At 34.6% G+C, this 12,387-nt stretch overlaps 2 protein-coding genes across 4 annotated transcripts; both read right to left on the bottom strand.

Annotated features, from left to right (window-relative positions):
• Positions 1-1,997: 1,997 nt before the first annotated feature.
• Positions 1,998-4,784, bottom strand: LOC142536108 (putative serine/threonine-protein kinase PBL23). 3 transcript variants are annotated; one of them, XM_075641889.1, is made up of 6 exons: positions 4,419-4,784; positions 3,666-3,910; positions 3,432-3,570; positions 3,030-3,288; positions 2,801-2,888; positions 1,998-2,493 (listed from the first exon to the last, which is right to left on the bottom strand). In XM_075641889.1, exons 1-6 carry the CDS (start codon positions 4,579-4,581, stop codon positions 2,251-2,253), a joined length of 1,137 nt encoding a protein of 378 aa, XP_075498004.1. In that variant the 5' UTR covers positions 4,582-4,784; the 3' UTR covers positions 1,998-2,250. The 3 variants fall into 3 exon arrangements, with proteins under 3 accessions (XP_075498004.1, XP_075498005.1, XP_075498003.1); XM_075641890.1 differs by lacking the exon at positions 4,419-4,784 and adding an exon at positions 4,209-4,400 and having other exon boundaries at positions 1,999-2,493; positions 2,801-2,933; XM_075641888.1 differs by having other exon boundaries at positions 2,002-2,493; positions 2,801-2,933; positions 4,419-4,771.
• Positions 4,785-5,309: 525 nt separating this feature from the next.
• LOC142536069 (uncharacterized) lies at positions 5,310-11,571 on the bottom strand. Its single transcript, XM_075641884.1, has 10 exons — positions 10,872-11,571; positions 9,900-9,977; positions 8,738-8,779; positions 8,557-8,662; positions 8,156-8,220; positions 8,043-8,081; positions 7,861-7,968; positions 7,668-7,755; positions 6,037-6,083; positions 5,310-5,579 (listed from the first exon to the last, which is right to left on the bottom strand). Exons 1-10 carry the CDS (start codon positions 11,505-11,507, stop codon positions 5,502-5,504), a joined length of 1,287 nt encoding a protein of 428 aa, XP_075497999.1. The 5' UTR covers positions 11,508-11,571; the 3' UTR covers positions 5,310-5,501.
• Between the last annotated feature and the right edge of the window lie 816 nt (positions 11,572-12,387).

Raw genomic sequence — 12,387 nt, 5'->3', positions numbered from 1 at the left:
AGTATTATATATGGTTATAGATAATATATTCAATAATTTATATTTTGTTTAAGATTAAGCATTGATTTTTAGGAAAAGATGGGGTACGGGAAGTGAGTCATGGTGAAATTCTCCACCATAAGCCCTCTTAAGCGAAGATGCAGATGTTTTAGTTGAATATAAGATGAAGACTAAGTCCGAAATATATGGAAATTATGAACTATTTTAAGAGTAGGTTTCTTGTAAGACGGTCTTACGAATCTTTATTTGTGAGATGAGTTAACCCTACCATAAAAAATAATACTCTTAGCATAAAAAGTAATACTCTTTCATGGATGACCCAAATAAGATATATGTCTCACAAAATACAACTCGTGAGACCGTCTCGCACAAGTTTTTGTCTTATTTAAAAGAATATTGTAATTTCGGTTTTTATTTTATTTTCCTTTGGTGCTTTTGATCATCTTGTTACTAAAATTATGTCTTAATCTAACATCTTTTAATTTTTGATAATTTTTTAATTATTTTTCATTCATTGGGAGTACCGCACCTTATTGCACTTTGTTGAAACTTATTGCACTTTGTGAGAAAAAATACTTATAAATATTTTGTAAAACAAAAAAGCAATGAAAAAATAATATTTAGATAGATGAGGAAATTCCGAGGGCGGGGCAGATCATATTTAAATTTGAAACCTTTTTCTTTTTCTTTTTTGTCAACCAATTGCATGGCGGGACAGGCCGACCAGGCTCGCCATCTGACGGATTAGAAATCTCCAACTCAACTCAAATAAGATTGCGAGTTAGGCGGACCAGTCTATGGGTCGGTACACAAAATAAATAAAAAAATAAAATCATTATAATTAATTGAAAATTTCATTTCATAAATAAATATTTATAAAAAACATCGATAAAATTTATAATTATTGATTTCATACGCCTACATTTTGTACAAAATAATTAATACAAAAAATTAACATCTTTCGTTAAAAATTACATAGAACACCAAAAATCTAAAATATAAATAAATTATATTTTATTTTTCTTCCAGGCTCATGGGCCAACCCAAACCCGCATAAGACTGGCCCTCCTAGGCCCGTGGCTTGTGCGGGTTGGCTTATATATGCCCGTCTTTAAATGAGTTGAAAATTTTTAAACCAACTCACTTAAATTGTGTGACGGAACGGAGCGACGGATAAATCTCTAACTTGTATCATTTATTTAAAAAAAAAAAAAAAAAAACTTGGGCAACTATTCGAAGTCTGCATGCATATTTGGAGGCATCTCCAGATTAGATAACCTAACAACCAATGCAATGTCAGCAAGCGCCAAGTGAACAAAATCATTTTCTTCTTATATTAGAAAATCACGCGCTACTAGGTATGATTATATATTTTTGTTTTTATACAATTTTTTTAATAAATCAATCAAAATAGAAAAATAAAAAATAAAAAATTTCTTGGCTAGCGACCACATTTTGTTAAAAAAAGAATTATGCATTTAACTTGTGTAAATACTAAGCATATATAATTCGAAAAAGAAAACAAATAAGGGTTAATTTCTACATTTTTTTTGGAGTGAAACAACACGTTATAATATTTCGAGAGAAAAAAAGATTATATAAGACAAATATTGTTTGGTGATCTATATATATATATATATATAGATCACCAAACTTACATGACTAATTCCTAATTTTGATAAGTAGATGACGAAAATAAAAATATAACAACTTATGTGACGAATTCTTAAAAGTAAAAATACACCGTAATTACATACAATTCTTAAAAATAAAAAATTTAAAAATGTTGCCTTCATTTGAATTTGCCCCAATTTAATTCCAAGAATCAATTATTTTTGAGTTTGGATTCAAATTTTAATGAGAGAAGAAAATCTTGTGAAGCATCCAACCGATGTGTTTCAATATCAACTATTTCATACTAATTTTACATAAACAAATTGGATTCAAGATTTAATCCCGTGTTCAAAACTCAATTGTAACGAGATCCTCCACCCAAGAAAAAAAAGGAAATAATTTACAAGAAAAGTTCGTAACATGAAGCAAACACTATTTATGACGCTAGATTAAAATACCAACATTTAAAACACTAATTTCTCCCTGTGTTTAAACTTTTAATACCAACTAGAAACTTAGGGGATGGAAAAAACATTTAAATACAAGAGATTTATATTCTATCCATATTCAAGTCGAAATCTTGAATATGATGTTTCGTTTTTATCCACCAATGTTGGCTTAAACAAGTACCATGTCTTAGGAGATGGAGTTGGTATGAAAACTGGGGGCGTTTCCTGGCTTTGAAGGCTTGTGGTGCTTGACTAAAGGGACGAGTGACTGCACGACATCCTCCATGAGAGGTCTGTAATCCGCTTCTGGTTGGACACACATGGCAGCGATGGCGGCGACTTGAATTACCTCTTTCATTGAGTACTGACCCTCTAATGCTGGATCCATAATTTCACCTACTTTTTCTCTATCCGTAAGCCGGGGCAAGGCCTATTTTCCGAAACCAAGAACAAGAGACTCAAATTATACAATAATGAGCCAGGACATCTCAGGGAGACTATAAAGATTCGATTGGTTGGCGTTGCCATTAATAAATCATGTTATGGATGTAAGTGATGATTGAGGTTATGTTGCTTTGCCAAAAAGTTATCAGTGTTGTGAATGATCCAACTTAATTAAATTAGATTGCAAATTAACACAAACATCATGTTTCAATCGTTTTTCAAATATCAGTAGCATGATAATTGTTGCCCCTTGCAAGTAAGTATACATGCAAAAAAATGGATGCTAGAAGTACCCATGAAACAAGAACACCTTCCCCAGGAGGCCCCTTCATGTCTACTGGAACTCGGCCGGTTAGCAACTCAAGGAGCACAATTCCATAGCTATACACATCGGATTTTGTGGTCAGATGTCCAGTTAGAGCATATCTACCATAAAGTTTTCACAAACATCATACTTCCAAGTCATGAAAAACAACTTTGTTAGAATGAAAAGGGCACTTTAACGATGGGTCACAGTCTTACTCAGGTGCAACGTATCCCTGAGTGCCCAAGACTCGTGTAGAGACATGTCCACCAGCTTTCTCAGATCCAAGTTTCGCCAATCCAAAATCGGAAACTTTGGCACGAAAGTTTTCGTCGAGAAGGATATTGCTGCTTTTGAAATCTCGATGTATCACCGGAGGATTAACATGTTCATGCAGATACTCCAAACCTTTTGCTGCCTCTAAAGCTATCCGCAATCGAATGTCCCAGTTCAGTTTCGAAGAAGCGGTTTTAGAACCTGAAAGTTTTGTATGAATCAAAGTGCATATACAAAAATCCATCCACAAAAGACAAGGACATCACCCATCTTCGATAAAAATCGTTACATGTCACGATGGAGACACGAATAACCTCAGATTAGAACGGAAACTAAGTACTTACCATTAATGATGGGGTACAGATGTTCCTGCAGGCCTCCATTGGCCATGAACTCATAAACCAGCATTTTATGGTTGCCTTCTGAGCAATACCCAACTAAAGGCAGCAAATACGGCGAACATAATCGACCCAACAACTCTACCTATCATTTCATGCAACGAAGAAACATCAAAACAACGTAGTGGAACCTTAAATTTAACAGCATTTCAAAACGGAAACTTTGGATATAAATTAGACCTCAACAGTAAATTCCTCTTCTCCCTGCTTTCCAGCTTGGTCCATCAGCTTAACCGCAACCTTTCTCCCATTTTGAAGAACTCCTTTGTATACTAATCCGAATGCACCGTGACCAACCACATAAGATTTCCCGAGTCCACCAGTGGCCAAATGCAGCTGCTTGAAAGTAAACACTTCAAGTCCTCTATCAGTAGTAACTTCAGCTTTAGCAACATTTCTAGCTTTGGACTCATAATCAGTCCCTCCTAGAAAGTAACACAAATGCAGTTCAAGAAACAGGAAATAATTTGGGAAACCTACTAAAATTTAATTTATCAGCAGGGGGTACTGGGAACTTCAAATGAGGTAAAAATTTCAATTTTCCTGGCTCGTTTCTTGGATTTGATTTTAGCATAACTTTTGCTAATATCATATTATTTTAGTCCATTTACAAACCAACATTCTTTGGCCAAAAAAAAAAAATGAAGCACTAAAAATAAAAAAAGGACCACAATGAAAACAGCCAAACAATCTATATCTAACACAAATATTCTCGATTCTCACCTGAAACTTTCAAGAACCAGTGATGCAATTCACTACAAATAACAATACGCATCTTATTTTCTCCACTGAAAACAACATTCTTGAGATTTTCCGGAGTTACCAAAACAGAAAATACACCATATTTCTACCCACTATTTCAAAACGTAGAGAGCACATATATTTACAGTCAAGAATTGCTGACACATAGTAAAAAAGTGTAAAGATGCCAACTTTTTCGTTGGGTGGTGAAGCGCTTGGAGAGTTTGTATCTTAGGTAGCAGTAGTAACTGAATGTCACAAGCAATGAAGCAACTGCAACTGATGCGATAACCAAGATTGCAGCCAACACTAAGTGCTCCTTTTTCTTGTAGTTATCATCAATTTCAGTTCCCATTAACCCAGAATGTATCAAGAAAATGGTGAGAACAGTGTTGGGGAAGGAGAGAGAAGGAGACACAGAGTTCTCTTTTCAAGTTAAGTCTGAAGTGAAACAGAGATTCCAAACTTCCCATTCGCCGACAGTAACAATTATAATGTTTCGAAATAAAATTAAATAACATGTTTCGAAATAAAATTAAATGAAAAATCTTCAAAAAAAATTTGAAAATGAAATAATAAATTTGCCTTTTCACACTCTGTTTCTAGTTTTGCGTTTGTCTTGTTCTGTGGCTCAAAACCTTGACGAATCATTCAAAGTCCCAAATCTAGAGAAAATCTTGAACGACCCACAAGCTGGTGGAATTTAAGAGCAATATATCATTCATTAAAAAATATAATAAAAATATAAATTTATTACTAGATATTAATTTCAACTCCCATTTCAAAAGAACAAGCCTCACATGTGAAGATACTCCAAAGTTTTTAATGATTAGTCATTCAATGGCAGAAATCTAATTGGTCAGAATCCCATTTTAAAGTTTTAAAGTTTGATCATTATTTTGATGCAACAATGGTAAGTAATTTGCTGCTTTTTTAATAAATAAAACTGATATATTGGATAATGACACACTCCAGACTTTAAGACACTCTGACGTAAGTGGATGATTGTATTCAAGTATGCAGACAAAATAAATGCTTCTCCCTATTAAAGAATGCCCTAAAAAGTCCGATCTTACTCCAAAATAATGTAAAAAAATCATATTTCAGAATTCTATTTCTCATTGAACAGAAAGTATAACACAAGATTCAGTTTGTTTTTCAAGAACATCTAGTGTGACTCGAACTTATGGTGAAAGACAATTACTCCATCCCCCGACTAATTGGTGGGACACATGAGATTTAGTAAAAAAATTGAATCAAAATCGATTCCGGTTGTCATTGCAACTGTGATCGAGTGTATCGGTCTGCTGCCATAGACAAAGATTGTATTGAGATAGGGTACGATCCACCCATCTGCAAATTTTCAAGAACAAACCAAATTAATGGAGAAACAAATAAAGAAAGTGTCGAAAAAACTTATGGCAGAAGAAATAAAATGAAAACATGAACGTCTTCAAAGCTGTTCGAGAATGTGCAGTTTCAGCCCTAAGAAAGACGCCTACCAACATATGGAAACGAAACGACTTGAAAACGATTTGCTGTGCTATTGAAAAACAGATGTAATCCGGATCATAGCTGAAATGGTTTTTTCCACATTGTGCGTCTAGAACTTATACGAACAACTAGCAGATTATTATGAGGCATATCATCTCAAAATATTCAAAAATACTAATGGGCAAACTATGGTAGCATTGGCAAGTGCAAGATTCAGTTTTCTACGCTAAACTTATTAAAACATTGTTATATCTTTGGTCAGGTGAATAATTTTGTAGCAGCAAAAGAATAAAAAAGAAGTAGGACATGAGCTCACCGTGCTGCAAATATGGAAAGAGTCTACATAACCAGCATACTTCGAACCTGCGGATAAGGCATAGAAATTTTTTATAAACCAAGGAATATCAAAGCACCTCAGGAACGTTAAAGATGAAATGCAATTACACTCTTTAATTTACAGTCGGCGACTGATCAGAGAACGTTCAGGCAAATATCTCATTTAGGTATACTTGCCAAAATCTGAAATTTCTAGCACCACAAACCCATTAGACGAGCCACAAACATCACTCAATTACCATGTGAAGAATATTTCCATTACAATATACGATTAGCAGGCACGCAACAAAAAAACCCCACTATATGCCTTTTACACGAAATAAATACAGGCACAAGCACTTCTGCTAATATTTACAATCACCCGAATACTCCTCATTAGCCTAGAAAAAATTGCCATTAAAACATAAAATCAAACATAAAGCAACGAAATTTCGTGGGATAGAACATTAGAAAATCTTGTCCATCAGCATTTCTGAACCTGAAAATACCATGTATGACACTAAGAACTTTCTTCACATGTGATTGTTATATTGTTGGCTGTCCAGAGTCATAACAGAAAACAAGTCATTTTAATTATATAACAATTTTCACTAGAAAGGTGTTAGAACTGTTGATGTGATCAAGGATACTCCTAAGAAGATGTGAAACTCGTTGGAGTTATCGGAAGGACCAACTACGAGGGGACGGAGCAAGAAGTTCAAGGAAACTCTTCAAGGATTCATGGCGAACTACCAAGAGCATGACAATCAAGTTTGGGATCATTACAATGTCATTCAAGTGTTGAAGGAGCACGAAGAAAGCATCCATCCGCGCCCGGCGCACAAAACAGCACGCAAGAGCGCAGGAGGCACGCTACAGCGGCCAGAAACTCGCGCCCCAGCGCGTGGAAATACGCGCCCAACACATTCCGCTCGGCCAAAAGTTCAGAAACTCGCGCCCCAGCGTGCGGAAGTACGTGCCCAAACACATTCCGCTGGGCCAAAAGTTCAGAAACTCGGAATTTTGAAGCTAATTAATTAAGAAAAAGACTAATTGCGAGTTTCAGACGATTTGTTTCCTTATTTTTTATTAAAAACCTTGTAACAAAATGTTTTAGCAGATTTTGATCAATGTTGAATTATTTTGTGAGTTTTTTTCTCTCGACCAAAAAGCTTTTGCTTTTGTTCTTCACAAATCAAACTTATCAAGGATTTTCAATCTTTGTGGCGTTTGTCAATTGTTTTCACGCGGATCATAGTTTAGGGGTGAATACCACGCGGATCGTAGTTTCAAAGATCGAGATAAAAAATGCATGGATCCTTTTTCGTTTATTGAATTGTGGGTGCGATTCACATATATCGTGTTTGTTTTACATGCGTACAAGGGTTGATATCATTAACTGTACCGTAAGGACTATTTATAACTGTGAATACATAAACATTATATTATACTCAAGCATGTACAGAATAATATTTTAAAATTTAAAATTCCCCATATCATGCAGATTAAAAATTTTCCATAACACCACACCCCCTGATTTACCACATATTAGCCTGTTTCATTTCACGAAATTTTCTTTTATTACCAAATTCTGAATAATGAAATAACAAATAAGAAATCAGTGACACTTACTCTTTTTTAAACCAGCAGGCTTTGCAAGTAAAAGAGCATTCACAAATGCGCCAATATTTGCCCGTAAAGCATCCTCTGTAAAACTTAGCTGCAAGTGGAAGTGAACATCAAGCAGATTCTTCAGTGCTGCATGAAACTCTTTGAAAATAAACCTGAAGCTAGCAAACATGATTATAGGTACAACAAACTATACCTTCCCCAGGCCTGCATGTACAATTGCAGTTTTATCTTTCTTGAAAATAATACCTTGCTCTTTTGCATCTTTGACTGCCCGAGATATATCATTAGTCACAGTACCTTTCTGCACTTTAAATTGCTTATGAGATCACCACCACCTATATGATACATAAGAAGATAAATATTGATACCACTCACCTTTGCATCTGGCATCAATTGTTTCAGATTTCTTGACAACTGTGAAAATGGTAGAGATACTAGTCAAATGAAGAAATCTAAACGAAAAACCAGGTATTTCAAAATCGTAAAACCTTTTTCACGTGCTCCATCATGGATGGTGTAGCAACACATTTGTCAAAATCTACCTTGAGTTCTCCTGCATGTGAATTAAGGCTAAGTTCAGCAAGCTTATAAAAAGCTTGAAACAATAATGAAGAGTAGATAGTATTCAAATATTGAGAATGCAATTTTTGCATTAAAAGTTCTTTGCAAAAACAGTCAAGTTATTTATAAAGTTTATACTGTGCCATTTAAGGAAAAAGAAGACCAATAAAGAGCATGTCTGTTAAAGGTCTTTAAGATATTTTTCCATGAGGCTTCAAGGACGTTAAAGTAAGATCAAATGTCAAAACAGTAAAATGACAATAGCAAATGAATTTTTATTTCATGCTCACAAATGTATTGGGGAACAATAAAGATAATGATTCATTACCAGTTCGAATATTCTCCACAAGTTCTGGACCACCAACAACATCTGCCCCAGCCTCTCGTGCCTCAGCTGCAGCAGCTCCTTCGGCAAAGGCAGCCACTCGATATGTCTAATATCAGACAAAGTATTAAAGCAGTAAGATCACGACCCCTGAACTTTTATTTTAATGAATCATAGAATATACCTTTCCAAAACCATGCGGGAGCCGTACAAAACCACTCAGCTTCTGTAATCAACAAGAGACAGAAAGAGATGAACAATGTTCAAGTCTAACACTCAAAACATTGCAGAACTATATGAATACACAAATTATCCTGGTATCCGGGTGTTAACTAAAGGATTTTATCGATATGTTTCCAGGAGGAAACTAGGACAGCAAAATTAAATGTATCTTATCACGTGCTAAAAAATTAAAGACATACTTCAGCACATGACTTTCAACAAATCAGAAATAAAACAAGGACAGCAATAATGATCAGGAAGCGCTTCGTCGTTGACTGAACTGTAGATTTTAATCAGCTAATTATTTTATGAATTCATTACAACTTTGGCAGTGTGCAAATGAATAATTGACAATTTATTGACTTGAATAGTGCCAAATAAGGGCATGGGGATCTCCACTACTCTATCCTTAGCCCCAAATCTCAGATTCTCAATATGATGGTTGAACTTAAGATCTTAGTCAATAAAATAACTTGGTAAAATTTTTTATCACATCTTTGGTTTTGCACTGATGATTGGGGCCAATTTAACAGTAGGATTAAATTCTATCAAAATATTACAGTAGAAGCACCTGGAGTTGTGTCCACTGTGACAGTAGGATTAAAATAAGGCTTTCCACATTACAAGGAGTTTATCAGTAATAACTTACAAAATAATCCATATAAGATTCCAGAGTATGATAACAAAAGAGAGCAGAATCTAAGTTTAAAAGAAGTTATATGTTTCACTGTGTAGAAATTTCATTACTCCTGCATCAAACTTTGCTTCATTGACCTTACATTCTTTAAACACTCTCACCCATACAATTTATACACAAATAACACTATCGCGCGAGAAAAAGTAAGTTTACAATCACTAAGATTCAAGGGGAAAAGTAATTTTACTACAGATGAACTAGATCTTACAAATACCACAATACCAGTTAGTATATGTGTTTTTAAAAAAATCTTCATAGAAAGATGGAACATTTGTCAAGTTTCAAGGATAATATCACTCAAAAATAAAACTTTATATTAAAGGACAAAAAATTTGTCATGATTATTGGATAATAATGCTCTACACTACAAACTTTTGCTTTGTCTTATTCACACAATTATAATTGTCCTTCATGAAGAAAAAGTTACCAGATCAGTTCGACGCAAATCAGGGGTCATTTTTACATGTGCTTCCAAAGTTTCATCAAACGTCTTCCGCGAACTAGACTGTAACATTAATATAACAACACGAAAAGCAGTCAGTATCATTAAGGCTTCTGCAAAAACATAAGAGATAAAAAACAATTTCAAGCATGCATTTTTTTCTTTGAAGAAGATATGCAAAGCAAATTAAATTATCAAAACTACCTAAATTTAGTCATTCCAAAAGATTTCATCATGCTAAAGATTTCATCAAATTCTAATAACAAAAACTTTCATTATTAATATGTCAAGGTTGTAAAGCATACACCACACCAATTACAACCTTATTTTCCAACAATTCCAAAACTAATTTATCTGCTAATTATGTATACATGAAAAAAGAACCCAAAATATAAGTTGTACAGCGTATGCCAAATAACTTCATAGATCACAACTCAGTTGACATTGAAGCTGACATATACTTTTTGTCTGAGACAATGTCCGGGCGGCACCAAAGGGAGTCTGAAGGGATGGATTTTCCTAGGCTTTTTTATAGGTAAATATATTACCTAATGTGAAAACATTTTTCCGGATAACTCATTTTGAGACAGCTTTTTGTTTGACAAAATCCTAAAAGGAAAATAAAAACTTAATAATTTTCCAGTCTCCTAGCATTATCCATAAGTCGGATGGTTGTTTGAACGCTATGTAAAGGATGTTGGATAACAATTGTTAATGTCAACCATGAACCGTGGATTCAACTTTTTCGTTATGACCGGATGGACGAACATTTTTTATGTCAATGAACCATGACTTCAAATTCCGGTCATAACAAAAGGATACAATATCATTTATATTATCAAATTCCATCATCTTGAACCAGACTAAGAAATACAATGCTACGCAACATTGATGTCTAAATAAAAATTGACACAGATCCCATTAAATATAACTGTAAAGAAAGCTCAAAAAAGTGACCTTGATGAGCTGAATCGCATCCTTCAGATCATAAATGACCTTGCTTTTCTTCTTACTGTCACTATCGTTTTTCTCCACCTTGATCAGTTTAGGAAGCGGCAAATTCTCCTCCTCTGGCACCCGACTTCTCAAAACTCCTGTTCTTCTCATAGCATTCCACCTCTCATCATCAATCCTCCGTCTCTCCCTCTCCAACTCCTCATTCCCCGCCTCCCTCTCGTCTTCTTCCACCTTTATCCTGTCCTCTGGCAACGGGGCAACCCTACTTGGGTACGATACCGGGGCAATAACGGGGGCATCCTTCATATAACGCATTTCATCCCGGGTCCACGATCGGATCTCTGGGTTAACAAAGCTCCTGGTATCCCGTGATGAGGATTGGGGATGGGATGGAGGGGAATCTGACTGGGTTTCTGAAGGTGGCGGAGGTGCAGGTTTGGCCGGGTAGGAAATGGGTTGTATGGGTAGAGGTTTCCGAATGTTGGGATTGGGAACTTCGGGAGAGGGTTGTTGGTTTGGAGATGGGTCAGGTTCGGATGAGAAGCGGCGTCCGAGAAAAGATAGGTGGCGAGGTGGAGGTTGATGGGAGAAGCAGCGGCGGCGAGTATGGAAGACTAGGAGTTTGAAGGTCGCCATTGGTCGGTGGGGGTTTTCTTCCGTTCACTGAGGAGTTGACCGTCCGAGCGGGTTTTAGGATTTTAGTTTACAAGTTTGTATATTACAACTTCTAATAAAACTTTCTTTTAAGTGTATTTTTTAAAACCATTTTTTAATCAAATATTTTATTTTTTTAAAAAAAAAAACACATTAAAAAAAATGATTTTTAGCCTATTAACTTAACACACTCTGAAATCACTTTCTTTTTTTTTTAAAAAAAAAAGCTTTGTTGAAATTTTATTTATTGTTTTGTAATAAAAAAATATTATAAAATGAACACATAATTTTTTATTTTGAAGTATGCTTCTATTTATATTTCTATTTCTATTTTAAAATAAAAACAAAAGCATTTATCCAAACTTAAAAGTATTCTGCTTGTTGTGAAAAAGTAAAAATTTATGGTAAAAAGTAAAAATCTCAAACTCTCAAAATTTACCAAACTACACACTTTATAATATTTTTCTCTCTACTCAATTGTGATTTTCTTCACAAATGAGATATCTATTTATAGGAAATCTTTACAAATAATCCAAAAATAAAATACATCATTACCTACATCATCACACACTAATTTTCAATATTTACAACTCTTATTTTCAACATTCAAATATTCAATACTCACATTTTAAATATATTTTTCAACACTCCCCCTTGTGATGATGATCATAATGATTGTCTTCATTACGTGTTTTTATACTGCCTCGTTAAAAACCTTACTAGGAAAAACCCATTGGGATAAAAACCATAGTAAGGGAAAAAGAGTGCAGTCACGTAAACTCCCCCTCATGTTGACACGAACAATTCTTCACAAATTTCGTAGATTGCGCATCCCAATATTATATATGTGCTTTCTGAATAT

This window comes from Primulina tabacum, chromosome 2 (genome assembly GCF_025594145.1).
Source record: "Primulina tabacum isolate GXHZ01 chromosome 2, ASM2559414v2, whole genome shotgun sequence".
In the NCBI taxonomy this organism is placed as follows: domain Eukaryota; kingdom Viridiplantae; phylum Streptophyta; class Magnoliopsida; order Lamiales; family Gesneriaceae; genus Primulina; species Primulina tabacum.
The sequence above is the reverse complement of the archived record's forward strand: the minus strand, read 5'-3'. Positions and strand labels throughout refer to the sequence as shown.

Bases quoted from the DNA above. Each gene is read 5' to 3' on its own strand.
- LOC142536108 (XM_075641888.1), bottom strand. From the start codon at position 4,581: ATGGGAACTGAAATTGATGATAACTACAAGAAAAAGGAGCACTTAGTG. The intron at 2,934-3,029 runs GTAAGACTGTGA...ACTTTATGGTAG, and splicing joins CAGGGATACGTTGCACCTGA to ATATGCTCTAACTGGACATC. The intron at 2,494-2,800 runs GTACTTCTAGCA...TTCGGAAAATAG, and splicing joins AAGGTGTTCTTGTTTCATGG to GCCTTGCCCCGGCTTACGGA.
- LOC142536069 (XM_075641884.1), bottom strand. From the start codon at position 11,507: ATGGCGACCTTCAAACTCCTAGTCTTCCATACTCGCCGCCGCTGCTTC. The intron at 8,221-8,556 runs GTAATGAATCAT...ATTCACATGCAG, and splicing joins TGTGGAGAATATTCGAACTG to GAGAACTCAAGGTAGATTTT. The intron at 5,580-6,036 runs GTGAGCTCATGT...GAAAATTTGCAG, and splicing joins CTTTCCATATTTGCAGCACG to ATGGGTGGATCGTACCCTAT.